Source organism: Hippopotamus amphibius, chromosome 4 (assembly GCF_030028045.1).
Source record: "Hippopotamus amphibius kiboko isolate mHipAmp2 chromosome 4, mHipAmp2.hap2, whole genome shotgun sequence".
Lineage (NCBI taxonomy): Eukaryota > Metazoa > Chordata > Mammalia > Artiodactyla > Hippopotamidae > Hippopotamus > Hippopotamus amphibius.
In genome coordinates, this window is record NC_080189.1 from 99,017,023 (window position 1) to 99,042,970 (window position 25,948).

At 37.9% G+C, this 25,948-nt stretch overlaps 1 protein-coding gene across 2 annotated transcripts in view; it reads left to right on the forward strand.

Moving 5' to 3' along the window:
* IGF2BP3 (insulin like growth factor 2 mRNA binding protein 3) overlaps window positions 1-25,948 on the forward strand; it is a 131,001-nt gene that overhangs the window by 14,217 nt on the left and 90,836 nt on the right. For both annotated transcript variants that reach the window (XM_057733057.1, XM_057733059.1), the window contains exon 3: window positions 21,491-21,539. In XM_057733057.1, the coding sequence (XP_057589040.1) occupies window positions 21,491-21,539 (49 nt within the window). The remainder of the gene's footprint in view (window positions 1-21,490; window positions 21,540-25,948) is intronic.

Below are 25,948 nucleotides of genomic sequence, written 5' to 3' on the forward strand. Positions count from 1 at the left end.
TAGAAAAGGAAAGGATTATTTTAATAGTCTTTTTAGATAATGGTGGGTATTTTTGTTCCTATATCAAAACTCTGCAAGTGGAAATTTTTTAAAGGTTAGTTGAATTGTGGAATCTGAAATCATATCAGTAAATGTTTTTGTACTTTGTTAAATTAAAATCCATTGGTCTCACAAAGTGAACAAATACTGTTGGAAAAAATGGCACCAAAAGACTTGCTCAATGCAGGATTGCCACAAAACTTCCATTTGTAAAAAATACACAATTGGTAGAAAATCTGCAAAGTGCAATAAAGCAAAGCCCAATAAAATGAAAAAAAAATCCATAGGTCTGTGTTGCATTTTTATCCCGAAATACTGTCAAACCTCAAGGTGGTAGATAAGTTTGCTGAAATTCTGATTTTTACTTAAAAGATTAAATTCAGTCATTGGCAACAAATGCTGTTAGCTTTTCTTGAAGTAACTGGCTGATTTTATTATCTTTTGAGAAAATGTCCACCAGACACTCAATCTTAAATAACCATAGCGGTTTCAAGTAAAAATGGTGCTCCATGAAAACAGTGGCTGGTTCACTCTTGCACAGTGCTTTTTTTTTTCTTTTTTTTTAAAGAACTTTTATTGAGATACAGTTAATATACAATAAACTGCATATATTTAGAGTATACAATTTGGTATTCCAGTCTCCCAATTCATTCCTCCCCAACCCTCCCCGCTTTCCCCACTTGGTGTCTGTATGTTTGTTCTCCACACCTGTGTCTCTATTTCTGCATTGCAAACGGGTTGATTTGTACCATTTTTCTATATTCTGCATATATGTGTTACTATACGATGTTTGTTTTTCTCTTTCTGACTCACTTCACTCTGTATGACAGTCTCTAGGTCCATCCATGTCTCTGCAAATGTCCCAGTTTCATTGCTTTTTACAGGTGAGCAGTATTCCATTGTGTATATGTACCACATCTTTTTTATCCATTCATCTGTTGATGGACCACAGTGCTTTTTCTGTAGACAACCGTACTAGGCAGCCCAAGTGCTTCCTGTGCACTGCCCTTCTCATCACATAGATACTAACAGGATGTGTACTCAAGGGTTATTTAAGAAAACTAATAATTTTTACTGTTTCATTAAGGACATTTAAAAATGAAACTTGAATTAAATTTTACTGCAAGTGCTGGTGAAGAGTACAGTGATGACGACTGCCACAGTTTAGAGCCATTGCCTTGACTCATCCTAAGGTGTCAGCAGTTTACCCACCATTGTTTTTGCACCATTAGGGCAAATAACGCAGTGAAAGAGGCAAATAACATCTTAGTAGTATTATAGGCATAGTTTTGACTTCTTGGACCTCTTTGAAGATGTCTCAGGGCCCCCCAGGAGTCCACATGCTGTATGTTGGGAATTGCTGCACTGCAGTGATGTGAAGTTTCATTTGACAGTTTAGGTGTTTTGAGGCTGGAAGCTTGTGCTGACTCATATTTGTAAGGTGACCAGTAAAGAGTCAAGCCTCTGAAACAGTTCAGCCAGCTTTCCCTGCCCTGTGTAAGTTAGTTAAATTTAGAAAATAACTACTTTTAAAAGTATTTATTTTTGGCTGCATTGGGTCTTTGCTGCTGTGTGTGGGCTTTCTCTAGTTGTGGAGAGCGGGGGCTACTCCTCCTTGCGGTGTGCAGGCTTCTCATTGCAGTGGCTTCTCTTGTTGTGGAGCATGGGCTCTAGGCACTCAGGCTTCAGTAGCTGTGGCACTTGGGCTCAACAGTTGTGGCTTGCGGGTTCTAGAGCTCAGGCTCAGTAGTTGTGGTGCACGGGCTTAGTTGCTCCGCAGCATGTGGAATCTTCCTGGACCAGGGCTTGAATCCGTGTCCCCTGCATTGGCAGGCGGATTCTTAACTACTGCACCACCAGGGAAGCCCTAGAAAATAACTACTTTTGCTCCTATTGCAGGAGAAGTAGTTTCCTTCTCTTAGGGAATGATTTTTTTTTTCTCAAGAATTAAATACAACAGTGACCTTTCAAGGTATTTCACAAGTCTTTTCCATTTCTTATATTTTTATTGGTTTGAGAAAGCTTGGTAGCTTGCCATTAAATTTTCTTCTTCAAATGGCTTTGTTTCGCTGATCTTGGCAGTTTTTAAATGAATCCATTCAACATTTTTTTTTTTAAGAGAGTGTGATGGAGAAAGGACAGTCTTTTATTTACGTATTTTATTTTTTTGGCCGTGTTGGGTCTTCGCTGGTGCGTTTGAGCTTTCTCTAGCTGTGGCGAGCGAGGGCTACTCTTTGTTGTGGTGCACGGGCTTCTCATTGCAGTAGCCAATCTTGTTGCAGAGCATGGGCTCTAGGCATGTGGGCTCAGTAGTTGTGGCGCATGGGCTTAGTTGCTCTATGGCATGTGGGATCTTCCCAGACCAGGGATGGAACCCGTGTCCCCTGCATTGACAGTGGAGTCTTAACCACTGTGCCACCAGGGAAGTCTCCATTCGACAAATTTTTGAGTGTTCATTACATGCCAGGTACTGCTTTAGGTTCTTGGGAGACAGAAGTGAGCAGAAGACTATCCCTTGCTCTTGGGAAGCTCAGGGTCTATGACTGCACTGCCCACTAGGGCAGCTACTGGCCACATGTGGCTATCAAGCAGTTAAAATGTGACTAGTCCAAATTGAGATGTATATGTGTAAAATACACACTGGATTTTGAAAACTTGGTTCAAAAAGAATATAAAATATCTAATGGATAACTTTTGTATTAATTTTACCTATTTTCTTTTAACTTAAATGTGACTACTAGAGAATTTAATATTATGTGGATCGCACCTGTGGCTTGTTTTATATTCCTCTTGGACAGCACTGACTTAGGTGAGATGGACAAATACACAATGTGAGGCATGTTAAAGGCTACAGAGGGTAAAAATAAGGTGGGGTAAGGAGGAACAAGGATGATTGGCAAGGGTTTGGGTTTGGGTTTGGTTTTTTCATGTTGGATAGTCAGGGAAAGCTGCATCAGTAAGGTGCTTCATGCGCCAAGGCAGGAGGTTAGGGAGTAAGATGAGCGGGTAGGTGCCCAGGGGAAGATTGACCCAAGCAGAGGGGATGGCAAGCCCAGGAGCGCCAGTACCTGTTCACTGCCTTTCTAGTCAACAAGGAGCCGCTGTGGCTGGATCAGAGCAGGAGGAGGAGAGCTGTAGGAGATGGGCATGCGTGCTGGTGTGGAGGAATGCAATGACAGGAAGCCATGGAAGGGTCTAGAGAAGGGACAGTTTGGATGACATTAACCTCTAAAAGGGAACTCTGCTGAGGATGGACGATGGTAGGTGGAGTGAGATGAGGGAGACCAGTTAAGAGAAAACTACAACTGAAAAGGTGAGAGACGGTGGTGGTGGTGGTGGTGGTGATGCATGGTTAGAATATTGTAGTTTGAAGATGGAGGGACTGGGTATGGGGAGTGAGGGAGGAACAAAGGATAGCTTGACACTGCATGACTCAAGCAACTGCAAATAGGATGTTTCCACTAGTTGTGAGGAGCAAGACTGTGAGAGCAGCGTGGTGAGGGGAGAGGGAGAGGAGTTCATTTGGCCAGGTTAAGTTAGAGATGCCGGTTAGACACGTGGAGATAGGACAGTGAATAAATAGTAGATGGAGGAGGATGTGGCAGTCTGAGGGGACTGTGAAGGGGAACCGGTGAAGGAACTCAGGAAATAGCCCGTGAGCTGGGAGGAGAATCGTGAAAGCAGCACCTGGAGGTGGTTATGAAAGTGTTTAAGAAGAGTTATCAGCTGTGACACAGGATGTAGAGTAGGGTGATGATGGAGGTGACAGCATTGTCATCACTGGTACCCTGACAGGTGCAGCTGTGATGGAGAAGTAGGGCTTGAAATCCTGAATGGTGTGGGTTCATGAAAGAATGGATAGATGTAGAGGAGGTAGAGACAGTGAGCATGGATAAGCTTTCAAGGGGCTTGCTGCAAACACACCAAAGAAATGGGATGGTAGTTGCAGGGGTTGTAGTTTAAAGGGAGGGCTTTGAAAGTTTCCTATTTCAGTTTATGGGAAAGTTGAAAAAACAGTATACATTATCCACATATCTTCCATCCAGTTTCCCCAAGTGTTAATTTTGACTACTGCAGTTTTCCTGGGTCATTTGAGAGTAAGTTGCAGAACTACCATTTGCCTCTAAATACTTCAGTGTGTATTTCCTAAAAACAAAGCTATTGTATTAAATGACCATAGTAAAGTTATCAAAATAAAAAAAATTAACATTGAGACAACGGTATTTAACCTATAAATGTTATTCACATTTTGTCTATTGTTCCACTAATGTCCTTTTTCTGATCCTGGATCTGATCCAAGATTACATATTGCATTTAGGTGTGCTGTTTCTTTGTTTTTTTGTTTTTTGTTTTTTAAGTGGGGCAGTTCCTTAGTCTTTTGTCTTTCATGGCCGTCATGTTTTTGAGAAGCATAGGCTGGTTATTTTGTAGAATGTCCCTCAATGTGGGTTGGTCTGATGTCTCCCTGTGGTTAGAATCTGGTTACATATTTTCAGTGAAATACTGTGGAATGTGATGATGTCCTCAGGGCACCACATCAGGAAGCTTGAGATACTGCTTTTGTTCAAATACTCCTGGAGATGTTAACTTTGATAATTGGTTAAAGCATGTCTGTCTGGCTTCTCCAGTGTAAAGTTACTGTTTTCTCCTTTGTATTAAGAATCTTGTGAGGGAGTATTTTGAGACAATGTAAAGATCCTGTTTTTCATCATGCTTTCACTGATTTTAGCATTCATTGATGATTCTTACCTGAAAACATTATTAACTGTAGTGGCTGCCAAACGGTGACTCTCCACTTCCGTTGTTTTTTACATTTATTAGTTAGATTTTACTCTAAGGAAGTGCTTTCCCTACTCCATTTATTTTATTTGTTTATATTAATATGGACTAATTATTTTACAGAGTGTAACATGTTACTATTTTGTTTCTTTGTCAAAGTGAAGGTTTTTAAGGTAAGAGGTATTTTAGCATGGTGGTGTGTGCTGAATGCATGATTCAGCACAGATGGAAAAATGATTACTATAATCTCATGTCCACAATGCTAGATGAAATCTTTGCACGCTTGTACTTCATTTTAGCAGCTTTGCACTTAACTCAAAAACAGACTTTAGCTGTCTGAATGCAGTAAATCTAATATATTTGAGTCTTTTTCTGGGGATATCTTGTCACTGGTGACAATCAGGTCATTCTTCACGTATATGACTAGTTAACTCTAAATTCAGATAATTTAGACTCTGCATTTGAATATGTAGTAATTATTGTCTAGTATGTGCATCACTTATGATAATTGTTAGTCATAGGTAGGTTACTTTTTCATACCAGTCTAACTTTATTTTAGCTCGTGACCATGTCTTTTTCCCAGTTGACTACATTTTGATGCACTAACTCTATAGGAAGCATGAAGTTGGCAGAGCTTTGCTGTATGTTGTTCAGTGTTCCTGTTTAATCTTACATCTGTTGGTGAGTGGTGTGCACGCTAAAATCGGATGGAATCTTAAGCTATTTTTTTGAGATAATGTATTGTATACAGAATACCCACAGGAATTGAGCAAAATTAGTTTTTCTATGGTAATTTAAAAAGTTGGAAGAATAAGAAAAAACATAGTATACGTGGCAAAGTTTAAACCATAAAAATGATTAGAATGATTGAAATGATCTTTTTTCTCCTTCTCCAAACGCAACCACTGTGTAGTTTCTTGTGGTTTTGTTGTTATTGGGGAGGAGACTTGTATACATATACAAGCATTTATAATTGTATACTTTTTAGAAAAATACAGTTTAGTCTTGGCCCTTACCATTTTGAAGTTTTAAAGAGCAGTTTTAAAGGTGCTTTGGAAGCTGGGAGGAGGGGGTAAAACTGTGATAATATAGTATGTTCAATACTATTAAAATAGTGGAGTCTTATAGTTAGGAGTAAAGTATATTTACCCATATCTGGGCTGAAAATACAAAAACTTATTTACATGTTTTGTTATTAATAGAATATTAACAGTATGTTAGGTTTCATTATTAGTACTTGTTAAGGATTATTCTAAATTTCTGAAAACTCGAGCATGTGATTTACCCTTATCAGTTACAGAAAGAAGAAATGTGTTGTGCAATGTTAAACTAAAAATTAAAAAAGAACAAAAATCCCCCAAAGCTCTGAAAAACCTCAGCCTAGTCCTTCTAAACAGCGTGTATATAATGCAATAGATTAACTGGAACTAGTTCAGTGCTCTAATATTAATTCTGATCTTTTTCCCCCAACTTTTTTGTTTGTAAGAATTTCTTTAAAATTTTAAAATTTTACTTTTAATACTTTTCTTTCCTTTTTAACTGCTGTTCTTAAACTGCTTTTTTAGGTTCCCAAACTGCTGTTTATTTTTAAAGTTAGGGTTTTTACAGAGAAATCTTATTAAAATACTCCGGAAATACTGAAACTAATTTGTCAGGATTTTAAAAAAGGAAATTATTTTTAGTTTTTAAGCTGTTAATATGTTTTTTTTTAATCTGCTTTTTTTTAAGCTCTTTATTGGAATATAATTGCTTTACACTAAATATTTTAAAGTGAAGTTACATTAATGAATTTTTAACATGAAATAGTGGTGTGTTTTAATTTAAAGTCAAATTTAGTGCACATCAGTCTGGCTGCTTCTGAATTTATAGATTTGTTTAAACTAATAGGTCTTAAACTACATAATTAAATGTTATTAAGTATCTCATAATAGAATTATAGCTAGTAATTCATTACTGCGTAATATATCTGTCTTGAATTTTAAACAATTTATTGTTTATTTTAAAATGTTACTGTTTATACTGTCTAAATATGTAGATCTGACACATTTTAGTTTTGCTCATGTTAGATTTTTGTATTGGTGTTAGTCAACTTTTTCAAAACAGGTTTTAAATTTTATGATAGTGTAATTAACAGTTAAAATTTCACTAAACTGCTTCTGAATAGTTTGGTCAAACATAGAATTCTAGTTAGCTAGTTTCACTGTAACTTTTAATTTGGTTTAAATGCTGCCACCCTAAATCTCGATATTTATGGATATTTATGGACGGATATTTTAATAACATCAGAATACCTAAAACGAATATTTAACTTTTTGATTAAATTTGAAACACTAAAACCTTTTGGAATCTAGAATTGGTCTCAGCAAAGTCTGTGTTTATGTATATCTATTTCTTGTTATTCCAATAATGAAGAAAACAAAAAATGCTAAGAATTGAGATTTTTGAAATTTAAGAATTTTACTGACTGTGCAAAACTTAAAAATTTCCAAGATGCCTTTAATCCACAGCCAACTGATAATAAATCTTCTTCAAGAGATTGCATTTTAAAACTTCTGTGGCTTATTTGCACTTTTGTTCTCTTTCTACTTACCTGCCAATGACCAGTGTGCCCAGGTGCTAGAGAGACAGAAAAGCATTAATTTACAATTTTGAAGTAGAAGGATTAACATTTTATAGTAATCTTATTCAATTAAGAAAAGCAAATTTATAAGAATGATATGTACATTAGCCTTTTTAGCTATTGTCTTAATTGACAGTAACTTTAAATGCTTAGCTGGACTGAGTTTTTCAGATGGTCTGCTTAGGTAATTTGCAGTTTCTGGAAGACATGAGAGCTTTTAAGATTCTGAAAGTGTGTGTGTGTGTATATATATTTATAATTTTAAGGTGTGTGTGTTGTTACAAGTAAGTGAGATCTTGTTCTGGTTGGTTATGTTGATACTGTTTGTTTGACCTCATAAGTGTTATGACTGAATTTACAGGCTCCTGGAAAGATAGACCAAGTTGCATTGTATATGTATTTTTCCTGTTGCTTTTCTGCTTGTGTGAGAATGAAGGTAGTATTCTGTAGCTAGTGTTTTAAATTTACCCATGATATATTTAAAGCCTTCTCAAGTCCCCAAATATCTAAAGTTATAAATATAGGAGTAAAAAGCTATTTTAATGATGTCCAGCAGATAATCTGTAGGGATGGCATGTAGGATCCGCAATATTTGTACCTGAGTTTTTTTCTTTTTGGCTGCACCGCGCAGGCTTGTGGGGTCTTCGTTCCCCGACCAGAGGCTGAACCCCGGCCCTTGGCAGTGAGAACTCGTGGTCCCAACCACTGGACCACCAGGGAATTACCTGTAACCGATATTCTTACATTTAAGATGTGTTCCAGTTTTCATCATCAGTAGAACATGCTAAATGTAGGTGTTATGTGTATGATGTAGAACCTCTTAGGAAAAAAAGTTAAAACTTTGAGCTAGGCCTTTCCCTGGCCCTTCTGAACCTGTGTAAAAATAAAAATGACCTGATACGTGAACAGATGGTGGTGAGAGGTGTGTCAGAGTCCTGGTGTGCCGCCCCCTGGTGGACGGTCTGTCCTGATAGCTTAGGTTTTGCACTTGTTTCGACAAGTCAGTCTTCAGGCAATTAATTAAAGCACTTGGCTGTTTAACATGTTCTTAAGTGTTTTGAAAATGGATACGCTTTTATTTCAACATCTTTACAAGGTGTTAAAGTCTAAAGTCCAGCCCACTAAAGTTTAATGCCCTGTACAGATTGTTTAATGACAGATTTAGTTTATGATGGTTTTTCTAATAGTCAGGCTTTCAAAAAGGTTACAACATTTTGGGGGTGGGGGGAGAAAGGGCCATTTTAAACTCTTGGTGTATGTGTTATACAGAAAGCCTGAGGGCAGATAGATGAGTTCTAGGTGCACGTGAGGGTAATTATTTTTCAAAGGTGAGAACCTTTTTATACCTTTGGTGCTTAGTGTCCTTTCTCCTTTTGGCTTCAGTTAAACGTTTTGGCCAATCATATCTATATAATAAAGATGACCAGGAATTTCTTCCTTTGAGAGACTTGTGTCCTCCACGGGCTTGGAGTTGCTAGTCATAGATAGTGTGTTTTTGTGTATAATCACAGTGAAGGGTTGGTTATCTGCAAAGTCTAGTATGTGTATATCTTGGAAGAAAGGGTTTGCCTTGGATGAGGAATGTCAGAGATATTTGGATTAAACTTGTCTATCTTCTTTGTTTTCTTGACACATGGCAAACTACTATGTATGAAACAACAACAAGGTTCTACTGTATAGCACAAGGAACTATATGCAATATCTTGTAATAACCTATTATGAAAAAGAATATGAAAAATAATATATATGTAAACTGAATCACTTTGCTGTACAGCAGAAACTAACACAACATTGTAAATCAACTGTACTTCAATTGAAGAAAAAAACACAAATCAGGAAAAAAAATTCAGTTACATAAAACAGAATTTTCATACTGATTCTCTTGCAAGCAGTAACAATTGTTATTTTATTTGCTTGATTATACAAAATGTATTAAAATTGGAAATACAAACCATGTGAATTGTGTAACTGCTTCTTGGAAACAAGAAGATGTCTAATTTAACGTCGTTGTTCAGACTCTCGGATGTACTGGGATTATAGTTATGAAGTTAATGAGACGATGATATAATGGGATGATGACCAGCTGCAGCTTTCCCACTTAAAACCAAAAAACCACATCCAAGGATTTGTCTTGGGTAAGGACCATATCCAGGTAGCAGCAATACGAAATAAAATGTTAATACAGAGATATCCTTATGTTCAAAATATAGCCCTTTTAAAAGTTTAGTCCTCTTAAAACTTCTTCTTGCAGATATAGTTCACTTAGTGATGGTGACTTTTATGTGGAAAATAAGTATTTCGTATAAAATGTTTGATCCTGAAATTACCTTAATAAGTGGAAATAAAATTCAATCAATCAGTTTTGCCTTTGAGTATCAAGTATACTAAGTTTTAGATCAGCTCTGTCCAGTTGGAAGATGAGAACTATGTATATGTAATGTAAACTTTTCTAGTAGCCACAGGTAGAAGTAAAAAGTAGTGGGTGAAATTAATATTTTATACAACCTAATCTAAAACTTTAAATTTTTTAACATGTGACCAGTATAAAAATTGTTGAGAAATTTTGTATTCTTATTTTTGTATTGTCTTTAAATCTGTTGCATATATGACACTCAGAACAATTCGGTTTAGAGCAGGCTAGCCACACTTCAAGTGCTCAGCAGCCTCATGTGGCTAGTGAGTATTCCATTGGACAGAGCAGTTTTAAGATACACAGCTGTAAAGTCACTTGTTAAAAAATATGATGAATCCTTGAACTTGGTGTATCCCCCAAAAAATAATAAATAAATAAATAAATTAAAAAAAAATTAAAAAAAAAATATGATGAATCTTGCCGGAAAAAAATGTAATGGTATTTGTAAAATTAGTTTAACTGTGGAAAAACATGGGAATGATTAATTTTCAGTGTGACTCAAACATTAATATTAGAGGTTTTGTATCTTAGTATTTCATTCCCTTGTGACCACCCTAGTTTTCAAGGAACATGTGTGTAATTTGCTATATTGTGTTAGTTACATTTTTGAAAGAGGTATACTTAATTTTTTTAACTTTTTTTTTTTTTAACAATAAACTGCATATAAGAGTGTACAATTTGGTATCCCAATCTCCCAATTCATTCCCTTCACCAACCCTCCCCGCTTTCCCCACTTGGTGTCCATATGTTTGTTTTCTACACCTGTGTCTTTATTTCTGCCTTGCAAACCGGTTGATCTGTACCATTTTTCTATAGTCCACATATATGTGTTAATATACGATATTTGTTTTTCTCTTTCTGACTCACTTCACTCTGTATGATAGTCTCTAGGTCTATCCATGTTGAAAGAGGTATACTATAGAGCCATACAGGCAGTGGGTCTTTTGTTTAAATACATACTCTCTGATGTTCAACTGCCTGTGTTTCTGTGGTTGGTTGAAGTACTCGTGGTGACTTTTCTGGCTAAAGGCACATTTTCAGATTCTCTGTGTGAAGACTAGAGAAATCTTTTGGTTATTCAGGAATTAAGGATCAGTTTGTGTTCTGTTAATTCAACTACTATTTTTCAAAGTGATCTGTCATCTTGCCTTGCATTTATCCTAATGAAATTCAAGAACTTTAGCTATATTCCTTCCTTGAAGGGACATTTAGTCTCCTATGAGAAAGAGATGGTTGTGCGTATTTGCAGGCATTAGTAATAAGAACAGCGTGTAGAAGGACATTCAGGCTTCCCTGGACTCTACCAAGTTTCCATCCATACGCTTGGGGCTGTCAGACTGTTCCACCTAGACGAAGATGGTAGTGTACACCTTTAAAAGATAAATACCTCTGTTTTAGTTAAGGGGACCTGGATGTTGTTCCCTGAAGATCTGGGAGCTGAGAGGTAACAGAAAAATCACCTTAGGTTCTCACTTAGAACAGTGATGTTAACAGAGACTTGTGTTCCTGTATTCCTTGTTGAAACATTGTTGAATAATTACCTGTTATGAACCAGGCAGCTAAGCACTGGAGTATACAATAGTGAATAGGATAGAAATGACTTGGCCTTTATGGGACTTGCCCTGTTAAATAGACCTCAGTGGCCACCAAACTTAAGAGTGTGTGAAACCACATTTCCCCGCCCCATCCCCAGAGATTGATTTAGGAGGTCTGTATTGGGGCGCTGGCATTTTCCTTTTAAGTAAACCCTTCTGGTGATTCTAATGTAGATGTTCCTTAGACCACACTTGCAATGACGTCTCTTTTATTTTTTAATTTTATTAAAGTATATTTGATTTACAATGCTGTGTTAATTTCTGCTGTACAGCAAAATGATTCAGTTATACATATATATATATTCTTTTTCATTACTGTTTATCACAGGATATTGAGTATAGTTCCCTGTGCTATACAATAGGACCTTCTTGTTTATCCATCCTATGTATAGTAGTTTGCATCTGCTAATCCCCAACTCCCAATCCTTCTCTCCCCTACCTCCTACCCTCTTAGCAACCACAGGTCTGTTCTTTATATTTGTGAGTCTGTTTTTGTTTGTGTCATGTTTTAGATTTCACATATAAATGATATATTTGGCTTTCTCTTTCTGACTTACTTAGTATGATAATCTTTAGGTCCATCCATGTTGTGGCAAACGGTATTATTTCATTCTTTTTTTTATGGCTGAGTAGTAGTCCACTGTGCTTATATACCACATGTTCTTTATCCATTCATCTATCAGTGGACATTTAGATTGTTTCCAGAGTGACTTCTCTTTACTGGTACAGTTGAGGGGACAGCATATTTTGTCTTTTCCTTTCCTCCATTCAGAATTGAATTCACTAGGCTCTGGCATTCCCTTTAAGTGTTGCAGCAAATACGCTTTTCTTTACAGTACACGTGACCTCCTGTCAGTCCAATAGATGGGATTCCATCTTTCACAGAGATTCTTAACCTGAGGTCTACCCAGTTTACTCCTAAATTTCAGCATTGTTCCCTCCTCCCCAATTTTACTGACACTTCTTGAAGAGTATCCTAAAATGTCTAGTTTCTTCTGCTAGACTCTAAAATCTTTGGGGGACAGAGAGAACTGATGTTAGAGAGCTAGTTTGAACTGTTGGAACTTATAACTGTTTTCTATTGATTAATCTTATGTTATACCACAGATAGGAAATCATAGCTTATTTTTCCCTTAACAATTAGTGAAGTTTATTTTATAAAACACAAAAGAAAAAGAAATTGAAAACTGCCCATGATTCTACCAGCCAGAGCTCATCACGGTCAGTATTTTGGTGTGGTACTTCTCTTCTTTATTTCTGTTTGTGTGCACATGTGCACATTTTTTCTGTTTCTGCTTGGGACATTTTTTTCATTTATTGTGGTAAAACACATTTTAAAATGAGATCACATTCCATGTTTTGTAGTGTGCTTTTTTTCAGCGAACAATGTTATGAACATATGTCCTCATTAAATATTACACATTTGTAATGTCTGAGATTTTGTTGTACATATTTTAATTTATTTACCTAATCCCTTTTTGTTAAACAATTTTATTGAGATATGGTTTATACAGTCAAGTGCACCTCTTTTATTTTTATTTTTTTAAGTGCATTTTAAAAATTGAAGTATACTTAATTTACAATGTTGTGTTAGTTTCAAGTGTACAGCAAGGTGATTCAGTTGTACACACACATATATATATATCTATTCTTTTTCAGATTCTTTTCCCTTATAGGTTATTGTAAGATATTTAGTATAGTTTCCTGTGTTATACAGTAGATCTTTGCTGTTTACCTGTTTTATATGTAGTAGTGTGTATATGTTAATCCCAAACTCCCTAATTTATGCCCCCCCACCTCCAAGTGCATCTTTTTTAAACTGTGCAACACAGTGAGTTTTGAAAGCTATGTATACTTGTGAAAGTACAACCACTATCAAGATGTGGAACACTTCTATCCCTGACATACAGATGTTTGGGGGGCGGGGGGGGGGTGTTACTTTTTTTTTTCCCTTTGAGCTTATCTCTTACCTGAACATCTGGGTTCTTCCCAGTTTTACCTGTTTACAAACCTATAGCTAAGTTTTTGAGCCTGTTACAGCTTTACCTAGAGAGAGAACATAAGGAGGAGAATGCTTGAGAGGCTGCATGTCTAGCCTGAGGATTTGATGAGAGACTGCTGAGTCATTGATGAGGCAAGGTTATACCAGTGGGCGCTTATCACCAGCAGTGTGAAACGCATCATTTCCCTGGGTATTCATCTACTCGGAGTATTCTGCTTTAAGAAAAAATCGAGCCTGACCTTTCAAGGAGCTAATACTTAACTGTATAAAACAAGAAAGGATAGATATAATTACAACGTTGACTATTGCAGTTAGTACAAGTAACTGTATTGAATTTGGCCAGGTTGAACAAGTTCATCTTTGAACATAGCTTGTATTGGTTGGGCACAGCTATGAATGAAAATCTGCAGCCAGTACAGAGTGCCTCCAAGTGACCGGTGGAAGAGGCCATGCCATACTGCTCTGAGTCCATAGGCTTGGCTTTTTGTTTGAAAATGACCAGTACACACATGGACCATGTGCCCCAGCTCTAAGCGTAAGAAATCAAGGCAAAGAGGAACATGTTACAAGTTAAGTTCGACTTGGTGCTCTCTTCCTGTCTTTAGCTGGTGGTAGCTCTGTTAGATCAGGATCCAAGCCTCAGCCTCTTTATCTGTGAGGTGGGAAAGTGGTGATTCTCTCGATTTGTGTAGGTGATGTTAGAAAGAAAGAGGAGCGATCGCCTTTTGGGAGAAATAAGATAAAGAAAACAAACATGTAGGGCTTATAGGTGGTTTGAATGGAAGGTTGCAAGTCTAATACACTTGTGTGTCTTGCATTAGGACTTAGCATAAAATGACTAAGTGTCTAGGTGCCACTGTATACAATTTTCACGTTATCTTGAGGCAGGTGCATTAGCTGAGTTTCTAGCCTAGTTGACCTCCTTTCTTGATATTCATCTGTAACCTTGTCCATTTCATGCCAGTGTTGTGTCTTGGTATGTGAATTGATTGTATGGTATAAAGCTGTGGGACACGGTGAAAAATTTGCTTGAGATTGGCATATCTTTGACCTTTTTGGCTTTAGCATGCAACCTGTGATTTTTCTGAAGTTTTTTTGGTGATGGTTGTCTTACTGGTTGGATTATAGGTGGAATCAGCAAGACAGAGTATAGTTAGGAGGAGAGTCTGTGGGGTCAGGGTGCCCAGAGCTGAATTCTGCCCCTGCCACTCATTAGCAGTGTGTGGTGGGACAGAGGTGAACTTGTGCTTTTGTCTCCAAAGTGATAAAATGCTGTGAGGGAAGATGAGATAACAGACACTGTCTTAGGCAGTTTGGGCTGCTGTGGCAAAATACCAGAGACTGGATGGCTTTAACAGGTGTTTATTTCTCACAGTTTTGGAGGCTGGGAAGTCCAAGGTCAAGGTGCAGGCAGATTCTTTGGGTTTTTGCTGAGGGACCCCTTCCTGGCTTGTAGACAGATGCCTCCTTGCTGTGGGGTCACAGAACCTTTCCTCAGTGTGTGCAGTGAAGAGAGCCCTGGTCTCTCCTCTTAGACAGTAATCCCATTATGGGGGATCCATGCTTATGTGCTCACATTAGCCTGAATACTTCCCAAAGGCCCCATCTCCTAACACCATCACATTGGGGGATAGGGCTGCAACATAGGAGTTTTTTCTTGGCGGGGGTGGGGAGGACATAAACATTGAGTCCATAACAGACAAAGCATTTTCTTGTTTATATTCTTATTTACACCTGGTGTCAAGCTTTAATATGGGAAAAAGATGTAAATATCAAAGACTTTTGGCAAAAACCTAGTAATCTAAAATTTGAATTGAAAATAACTGTTGGCCTCCGTATCTGTGGGTTCTGCATCCACGGATTCAACCCACTGTGGATGAAAAATAATTGGGGGAAAAAAATTTCCAGGAAGTTTCCAAGAGCAAAATTTGATTTTGCCTTGTGTGGGCAACCATTTGCATCTCATTTATATTGTATTTACACCTATTTACATAGCATTTACATTGCATTAGGTATTGTAAGTAATCTAGAGATGATTCAAAGTATGTGGGATACTACTCATTTTATATAAGGCGCTTGAGCATCCGTGGATTTTGGTATCTGAGGGGGTCCTGGAAGCAGTCCTCTGTGAATATGGAAGGATGACACGTGGTTTATTTCTCTTTCAAACAAAATGTGTTTTGTGTAGCTCTGGCCTAGGTGCAATGACCAGCTCAGAAACAGTGAGCACCCTAGTGACCAGGTTGTGTCCTGATGTATTATTTCTGACTAAAAGGAACCAGTGCTCCATGTAGACAAATGTGGTTGCAGATGGGGGCAGAAAGTGTATGAGTTGAACCTGGATTATCATGACAGAAGGCAAAAAAGCTCTCAAAGATTGCTGGAGTCATTTCACAAGACGCAGGATCGATGTGAAGAGGCTTCCACTGACTAGCCAGAGATGGGACATTTGAGCATCAAAAAGTGAATGCAGTGGGTTGATACACACAAAATATCTGTGAATCTGTAAAAAATAAAAAAAAATTTACTGGAACAAAAGCATTTGATCATCTTTGGACGATGCCGGGGGACCAACTCATTATTCTGAGAAGTTTGAAATAATGATGTCTTTCAACTCCTGAAAGAAGACATTAAAATAAGGATTTGCAAGAAGCTGGTTTATTTTGGAGTTGGTTTCAAGAAGCAGGAGTGAGGGTATGGGGAGATTGAAATGGGGGTTTAGAACAAACCAATGAAGAGAACTTTATTGAGGTTCCCATAAGGAAATAGGACCTTTGAGAAATGTTCGGAATGCCTCCTAGATGGAAGACTGGGGCATTTATCTAATGGCTCCCACATTCTTCTCTGTAAATTACTGATTGTCTTGAGGGTTTCATCTCTCCTCTGCTTGTGGGCTGTTCTTGAACTCTGCTCTGGCTTTGGTGAAAAACCTGGTAAAACAGAGATGCCTAAGGGCTGTGCTTAGGGGTAGAAGGAGGTGGGACAACTTCACTGAAGCTGGATGAAATCAGAGGTGAGCGAGGGAGGGGATGTGATACGCAGCACAAAACCATCTGCTGCAGAAAGAAAAGAATCAAATATTTATCCTGCCTTCACTATCCTTACTGTGGTTCAGAGTATCCAAATATGTGATAAAGGAAAGTTGTTCTTTATGGAAGAACTCCAGCGAAATAAAAAAAATATGAAAGATATGATATACAATGAGAAAATCCGTTTTCAACCTTGAATGAGACAGTGGATTTAGGCAATGATCATTAGTGGTTGCAACATCACAGGAAGACAAACAGAGATAATGTATCTTTTTATGGGTGTACAAAACCTCCCCTGTGATAGTTTGTCTCTCCCTAAGCAAACAACAAAAAGCAAATCAAATCTTCAGATCTAATTACCGTTTTTATAGGGGTCAGAGCAACATGTTGAATACCACCATGGGAGTGTAAGTAGCAAAATCCAGGCAGTGAGAAATCAGAGGACAAATGACAGTTTGGGGTTTTTTATTTTCCAAATAAGTTGCAAGGATAGAAGGGCAACGTGTAGCTTGTGAGACTAGAATCGTACTGAAGCATGTTCAGTGTATGGGCTCTTTTTTGATACTGATTGAACAAATTTAAAAGAAACTTTTTTTTTTTTCCAAATGGGGAAATTTAAACTGACTAGATATTTAGTATGAAGGTTTTAATCCATTTTGAAGAACTGATAATAGTATTTTGTCTACCTACAGAGTCATTTAAAGAGAAGATACTAATATAAAAGGCATGAGAATGACAAAAAATTGGGGGTGATGGTTACTTTCTGGGAGGCAGGCATTGGTTGGGGTGAGGGGGAGAGCATGGTAGTTTCAAACTCCCTTTTCTAATTATTTGGTGAGGTGGGTTCACAAATGTTTCATGCTTCGTAATATAAAGATATTATACATCATTTTATATCAAATTCAACATAGCAGACAATTATTTGAAATGACACAAAGAGGATGCAGTGGATAAAACCCAGAATGTGTAATTGCACGGGATTTATGACCTGGACCTCCAAATAAATAGCAAGAAAACAGAGGTAAGGGAAATTCTTGTGTCAAATAGACCTAAGAGACATTGACTCTATACACATGAGCATACTGTTGGGATCTTGTTATGAACAGACAACTGTAAAAAGATAGTTATTAAGCATTTGGAAATAAACAGAGTGGGCATCTGTTATCAAGGACTTTTTATTAACCACTTTTAGGAGCAATAATGGTGATATAGTTACTTTTAAACAAAAAAGGTCCTTTTGTCTATTTACAGATGTACTGTAGCATGACAGGTCTCGTAAGTGGGACTTGGTACAGATGTGAGTGTAGATAAACAAGATCAAGTGATCATACTTGATAACTGATATGGGCATATGGAGGTTGATTTGATTTTTCTAGTTTGTCAATTTGAAAATTTCTATAAAATCAATTTAAATCAGTTCCATTTACTACTAAAAACTGTGAAGAGGTTTTTAGGAGTCTAAGAGCTCTATTAGCTCTTTACCTGCAATGAAAACAGCTTTCAATAAATAATGAGTACTAGGGCTTTCCTGGTGGCGCAGTGGTTAAGAATCCATCTGCCAGTTCAGGGGACATGGGTTTGATCCCTGGCCCGGGAAGATCCCACATGCCTTGGAGCAACTAAGCCCGTGCACCGCAACTGCTAGCCTGGGCTCTAGAGCCCGCGAGCCACAGTTGTTGAGCCCACCTCCCGCAGCTACTGAAGCCCACACGCCTAGAGCCCGTGCTCTGAAACAAAGAGAAGCCACCACAATGAGAAGCCTGCACACCACAACGAAGAGTAGCCCCCACTCTCCACAACTACACAAAGCCCGCGTGCAGCAACAAAGACCTAATGCAGCCAATAAATCAAAAAAATAAATGAGTACTAAATTTGATCACAACTATTTTGAGTACAGTAAACATGTTTTTAAAGGTTAAATGAGAACTTAAACTTTACCTCATTTTTCCCTGTTGGGGGAAAACCCTTAAATTCTCCATGGTTAACTTATAAATAGAATGTGTGGAAGTTTTCCTTTAAAATAGCGCAGGTGATTAAACCAGTGTTTTTCTGTTTCTGTTCTCAAACTTCATCCTGTTTGCTGTTCTTTTCACTCCCCCTGTCAGCTGTAATAAGACGATTGGAAATGTTAGTAGTTTTTGGATGGTGGATCCATGAATCTTGTGTTTCCTTCCCCCTCTATATGTTATAACAGATATTAATTTAACTCTCCATTGAGTGCTTCTCAGGGGTGAATCACTGTTCCAGGCTCTGAATACAACAGTGAACAAGACAGCCTGATGAGTCCCTGCTGTTGTTGGGGTGTGGTCCTTGTTTACTACTCAGGTGTGTTTTTTGAGGAGGAGAAACACCAGCTTACTTTGCTGATAGTTAAATTGAATTCTGACTTGGTAATCACATGGTAGAAACAAATATCAGTATCCATTTTTTCGACTCCTATGTATTTAGAATCAAACCTAAATATAACCTAATTCTAAAAGCTGAGATGGAAGTTGGGAGCTGGGAAAGCAGGTGATAGTGTTTTAACTATGTATAGCCAACTTGATGAGTACAGCTGAATGGGATCAAGTTTCCTCAAGTACCTGTCAGGTCAGAAGTTTGTGTTTATGTACTAGATGATGAGAATTCATGCCTTTGCTTGGACTCTTCTAATGCTGAGCCTTTGGGCTCTTGTATTGGTAAGAGTGGAACATGGGGTGAGGAGCCAGAGGTGAAACTGCAGAGTTTAAGATGAGTTCCTGGGTAAGTGGGAAAGAACAAGTCCAGATGTCAAAACACTAACTGTATGAAAATAATCCTGGTGCTTGTCTAGAATGAAACTTGAGAGAATCAGATGCTGGAAACTGGGCAGCCATTTAAGGGAAATAATTATTCTGGAGTAACTTCTAATAAGTAAATGGATGTCAAATGTACATTTTGAAGAATGTGTGGGGAAGACATGGCTAATGGGTTGCTTCTAATGTACAGTACAAAAAAATGTGGTATCCTATTTACAGAGCTTCTTAGGAGCCCTGTGAAGTAGGTATTAGTTGTTGTAATAATGAATAATTACCTGCTAGTTGACCTGAACGCTTTGTGTACACTTCTGTGTGTGCTTTTGGGAAAAAGTTTTGGTAATATACCCAGAAAAATGAATCCAATAGAGATGAATACATAGTTTCTTAATATTGTGCTGTTATTTTTTACTGTGTGAGATGCTTGATTAAGACAGATTAGTAGTTGCAAATGTGTAGTAAATAATTCTTACTTCCTTGGTTACCCAGGGTAAATATTTACACAGTGAGAGTAACTTTTCTGCTAGCTGAAGCAATACATGGAAGATTTGAATTCTGTGTTTTAGGAATGTTTTTATTAGGGTGTATTTTTTAAGGCTTTTACAGAAAAATAGAAAACTTACACAGTATGCATCCTGCAGCTTTAACAATTATTAGCACATGAGTTTTTTGTTTGTTTGTTTGTGTGTGTGTCTTTTAGCACATGAATTATTTTTGAAACAAACCCCAGAATAGCATGTGTAAATTCTAAGACTAGGTGGTGGTTGAAAAGTTTTTCTTAAATTGTCATTCTCTCACTATCTCTTTGATACATATGCCCTTGGTGACTGTGCTTTGTTTCACTGTCTCATAAAAATAATGTAACAATGATTTTGCCTTCATCCTCTATTTTGTGATTATAAACAGGATGTACCTGAGTTTGGTTAATCTGCCTCTTGAGTTCCCGAAGGAATAGGCAGTGTTTGTGGCATTTACTTGTTCTTATTAAGCTTTGGGGTGACTGGGAGAGAGAAAGGACTAGGCTATGAATGTAGTCTATGCTGGTGTTTTGCGGTGGTACTTAAAAGTGGATCATTTGAGCCAGGAAAGGAAATTAACTGTAGTTCTAGAAGTTAAATAATTATTTCACTTGAGATGTCATGCCCAATTGCTAGTCTCTCTTTTTTTAAATAGCTAGTTAACTGTAAATTCTTTTCTAAGAGTGATCGGTGTGCGGTATCCATAATACAGTCTCACATACTTCGTGTTCCTTCCTTCCACCCTCCCTCTCTTCCTCTGCTCCCTCCCTCTGATAGTATCGAGGACGGCGTAGAAGAGGGATGTATATTACAGTATATTTGATTATTATATAGAATATATATTGTGTTTTGTATACATAGCATATGTATAGGTGTATGTGTAGGCATCCGAACTAAGGTGGGGATTTTTAATGTTTTTTGTACCATGGACTCCTTTGGCAGCCTGAACAGTGTGGGCCTCTTAGGATAGTTTTAAATGCATAAAAAAAAAAACCCCACAAAGGATTATATAGGAAATTATTTTGAAATACAGTTAGACTAATGTTAAAGCTCATAGTAATATGTTTTTCTTAACATAATAAGTAACAAGTTCCAGCAGTACAGCTAACTTTCCCAGTAGTGAATATACATGATATTTAAAGATGTGCAACAATTTAATGTGCTATGAAAAGATCTCATTTACTGTCGAAAGTACAAGTCATATAATTCTACTGTGGTTTGATGCCAACGTTCGTAATTGAATGTGGGGTTAAATTTCAGTTAGGGGATAGTGAAAATAAATATGTGATTCTCTCCGCACCCCACCCCTCCTATCCAAGTTCCTTGAATTCTGTTCATGGACCCCTTGGCTGTGATCTCAGATTAAGAACATCTGGACTAAGGCTTTGTTTGTGTTCTGGGATGCTTGCTTTGAGGCTAAGGGTTTGAACTTAGAATATAGTCATCAGATGAAATGTTTTTCAAACATTGTATCTGCCAATTTTAGTGGCTTTTAGAATAAGTCATAACAATCCAATGATGCTAGATTTCCAAACGGTCTCAGTATGCATTTTGTGATTAACTTTGTCTCCTTTTTCCTTCCTGAGCTGCATTTTCTTACTATATATTGGTTTGTAGTTAATATAAAATATTTTAAGTAGTTTCTAAACATCCATGTTGACTATATCTTTTGCTTTTATGATTTTTTTTTTCTTTTAAAAAACATTTTAATTCTTCTGCAGGATTCGGAAACTTCAGATACGAAATATCCCGCCTCATTTACAGTGGGAGGTAAGAATTTCTGTATTTAAAACTAAGATTTTAGTATCTAAGCCTATTGGTAGTTTTTCGGAAGGTTTTAATCCTTATTCCAACTCTTGGATGTGCTAGAACACAATCCTTCTCTTTTATGGTCTGTGTCTTGCATTGGGCTTTTCTTTGTAAGAGTGTACTGTATCTTTGAAAACAGTCTGCTCTTTGATATACTTAAAAAAGTTGAAATAGGTTCTGGGTTAACTGGATAAACTTCCTTGTTCAATCACATCCCACAGAATCTTGTTTGAGGTCTTTCTGAGTTTTGCCAATTGTATTTAAATATGAAGTTCCCTCCTTGGCAGTTTTTAAAAAAACAAATACTGCTGTTTATGCTTTATTTTAAAATGTTACTATGCTTTCTTTTGCTCAGATGGTGGCACTGTAGTAATTGTATATAAACACAAATCTTTTAGCACAATTGAATGGTCTGTGTCAGCAATTTCCAAACTCTGTCGATGTCGTGGTGAGAATTCGAGACCCCAGTAGTTGAAAAGATAAAAGGAAATGTCTGTTGACTCTTACAGATGATGGAACCTGAAAATTCTTAAAACCTACTTAGGAGAAGGTAGTGCAGGGAAAACTGCTCAGCTTTTATGTATTTTTAATATAAAAATAAAGAGTAACTAGCTTTGTGTGTTTCACATTAGTCTTCTAAAATGACATTTGAAGAGTCACTAAACCAGAAACTTCATCAAAATGCAAAGAATTGTTAAAAGGTTTATTTGGTAGTGAGTTGCGGGAAGCTGGCCTGAGGTCTGATTCTCCAAGGTCCCAGTTGGTAACAAATCATTTATGGTGAGAATAGTTTATGGTACATTTATTTTTAGAACAATATTACTGAATGTCATCTTTGCAGGAGGACTTGATTCTTTGGTCTATGCTGAATATTTTTCAAGTTATATAATGCATAAAGGTATACTTTTGTAGATAGAAACAGTGACTTCTTAGATTAAACTCAATGCATTTCTTGTTTTAGTTTAACATTTGTTTAGGAAATTCAGTATCTTGGAGGATGGGTCCCTGAATCAAGTGTTATGGTATCAAGATTACTGGTTTAATCCCCTTTTTTATTTTTATTTTTTAAATTTGAAGTATAGTTGATTTACAATGTTGTGTTAGTTTCAGGTGTACAGCAAAGTGATTCAATTTAATGTATACATACATACATATATATTCTTTTTCAGATTCTTTTCCTTTATAGGATATTCACAATATTGAATATAATTCCCTGTGCTATACAGTAGGTCCATGTTATTTAGTTCATTTATAGTAGTGTGTATATGTTAATCCCTTCATTTTAACATGCCATGTTAAATGAGTTTCTATTTGGAAACTACATCTGGTGTAATGTAGCTTTCAGTGAAATAGTCAAATGGTGGCATCCAGTTTTAAGTAAGTGAATTATCAGCATGCTAGCATATCAGCTGTAGGCAAGTGGCAGTTGCCTTATACTTCATTCCTAATATTTTCAAATTCAGATTACAGTGGTTTCTCGGGCATTGTTGATTCTACTTTTAGTGGCTTCTCAAGCTTTTAGTTTATTGCATTCTTCCTCATGCTGGATAAAATGTAATCTGTGAGAAAAATCTTCATTTGCCATATCTAACTTTTTCTTTTACATTTCCTTTTATCCTCTCCATAGTCCTTTGAGGTAAGGTGGAGCTGGAGATGTTATCTCCATTTCTAATGGGCAAATACGCGCCCACAGGTTCAAAGAATTAAACAAGAACAGATACTGAATTTAAAGAATGGAACTAGACTTTGAAACTCTTGACCTTTGACTCCTTTAAAATTTACAGGATGGTTTGAAATACTGATTAACAAAAACACATTTATTGAGGGCTTGTCAGGAGTAGGATGAACTATTGGGATATTTCTTTTCCTTGAAGACTTGAATGAACACCATCTGTTATTTCCTTTTTGAGGAATCACTTAAAAAACATTTTTTTAAAATTATTTTTGACTGTGTCGGGTCCTAGTTGCAGCACGCGGGTTCTTCGCTGTGGCACGCAGACTCTCCTTCCTTGCGGTGCCAGGGCTTCTCTCTCCTTGTGGCTTGCAGGCTCTGGGGCACTAGGCTTAGTGGCCCCTCGGTGCCTGGATCTTAGTCCCTGACCAGGGATCAAACCTCTATCCCCTGCATTGGAAGGCGGATTCTCAACAGCTGGACCACCAGGGATGTCCTGAGGAGTCGCTCTGTGTAACATATTATTTGTACACACTGAGTATGCTGGTTGTCTTGTGCCAAAGCCTTATCAAAGGCGATAATTTTGCACTTATAGGTCTGGACTCCCTTTGTACTGGAGAAATTAAGACTTTGAACCCACTAATTAATCTTAGAATCACTGACAATGGAATGACCAGACAGTACGTGCCTCCTGAATTGACACAATAGGAAATATATAGCAACATAGATGAAATATTCTTGTCAAAAAAATAGAGGTTTGAAAAAAAAATAGAGATTTGACTGGATTCAATTCCAGTATGACTTGGAGTTTTATAGAAATATAGACGGTAACGGGACCAGTGGCATGATGCCATGAAGAAACACCCAGCCAATTCCAGAATGTGGGACGTTGGGCAGGACAAATGATATTGTTTTACTAATCAAGTGGTGGCATATTAAAGGGAAGGGGGGCTTCCCTGGTGGTGCAGTGGTTAAGAATCAATCTGCCTGCCAATGGAGGGGACATGGGTTCGAGCCCTGGTCTGGGAAGATCCCACATGCCACGGAGCAACTAAGCCCGGGTGCCACAACTACTGAGCCTGCGCTCCAGAGCCCGCGAGCCACCGTTACTAGAGCCCATGCTCCACCACACGAGAAGCCACCACCCTGAGAAGGCCGCGCACTGCAGTGAAGAGTAGCCCCTGCTCACCACAGCTAGAGGAAGCCCGCGAGCAGCAGTGAAGACCCAGTGCAGCCAAAAAATAAAATAAACTCTTAAAAAAAGGGGTGGGGGGAAGGGGACTGTTATGGGGATAACAAATAAGCAAGCACACAGCTGCACTAAGTTATTTGTGAACCTTGTAAACAGTCCTCAGGAGCAGCATGGAGTATCTAGAAAAGAGTTTTTGCAGGAGAGTTTTGGGGTCAGACTTGGAATTACATCCCAGCTCCACGACTTACTAGTTATGTGGTCTCTGAACTGATGTTTTAAATTCTTGGAGCCTCATTGTCCTCCTTTCTAATGGGGGGATGGTGACAGCCCCTTGATTGGGTTGCTGTGGGCATTAATAGGATTATGCATGCTAAAGCCCTTAAAACATGCTTGGTACATGTAAGTGCACACACTGCATTTTAGCTGTGATAGGAATAGTGAATTCATTTTCTCCCAACTTTAAGTTCTTGTGCTTAACTCAGATCCAGCCTATATAGCACACACAAAGAAACACTAGGTATTATACCAGGGGGAACTTAATGTGGAGAATTACACAGGTGCTAGAGGGCTGAACAAGAAAAAGAAAATCCATAGATAGTGACTGTAGGGAGGAGCTACCACCCTGAGGCTAGTGGGGAGGAAAGAGGTCGGGGGCAGAGGTTATCAGATCCTAGAAGCTTGAGGGAAGAGCTGGAGTAGCTGAGACTGAGCAGAGGATGCTTCCTGGCTGTGGCTGGTGCCTGGGATGGGGGAAGAAGGGAAGGGATGAAGCTGGTTCTGGGAATGCCCAGAGCAGCTGGAGTCCGGAGCCCGTGGCGGTGAGGATGATGCTAATAGGAACTGCTGGTAAATGGGAGAGAACATGTGCCATCTTCACTCCTGCTCTGCAGTCTCGTGCCTGCTGTCAGCAGAAACGACAGGTAGCAGCTGGCAAAGGTGTGAAGGCACGGAGCATCTCAGCCCCAGCATAACAAGTCGAAAGGTAGATTTGGAACTGAGAGCTTAGAATCCAGTCCAAGTTCTATCCCAGAAGTGAAATTCCTCCCCTGTTCTGCCAGTCCTCTTCTAAGTCATTTTCTGTGAGGTCATCAGAGAAGTGACAGAATCTGGGACCATGGCAGAAATGCTGTTACCATGAGATAACAGTGCTATGAGGCATTTTATAAGGTCTGAAACTGGATTATTAGTTATCTTTATACTACTGTGATACTCTTTTATATTTGTTTCTTATTTATATTATCTTTTTACCACTATATCCTGCTGAGTGACACAAGGGGATTCCTCTGAGGTTCTTGGGATACCACATCATGTGTGCTTTGTGTCATGTGGGGGTTAAGTGATTTCTAGCCATTTAGATTTGGATGATAAAGGGCACTCAGGGACTCTGGACTGGCTAAATGTTTCGCTACTTAAGTGTTTTGGGAGATAAAGATATGGGAAACTAACTTTTGGAAGTACCTGCTGCTGGAGAATTAGGTAGGTTTGTTTTTTCCCCCAAATAAGTGG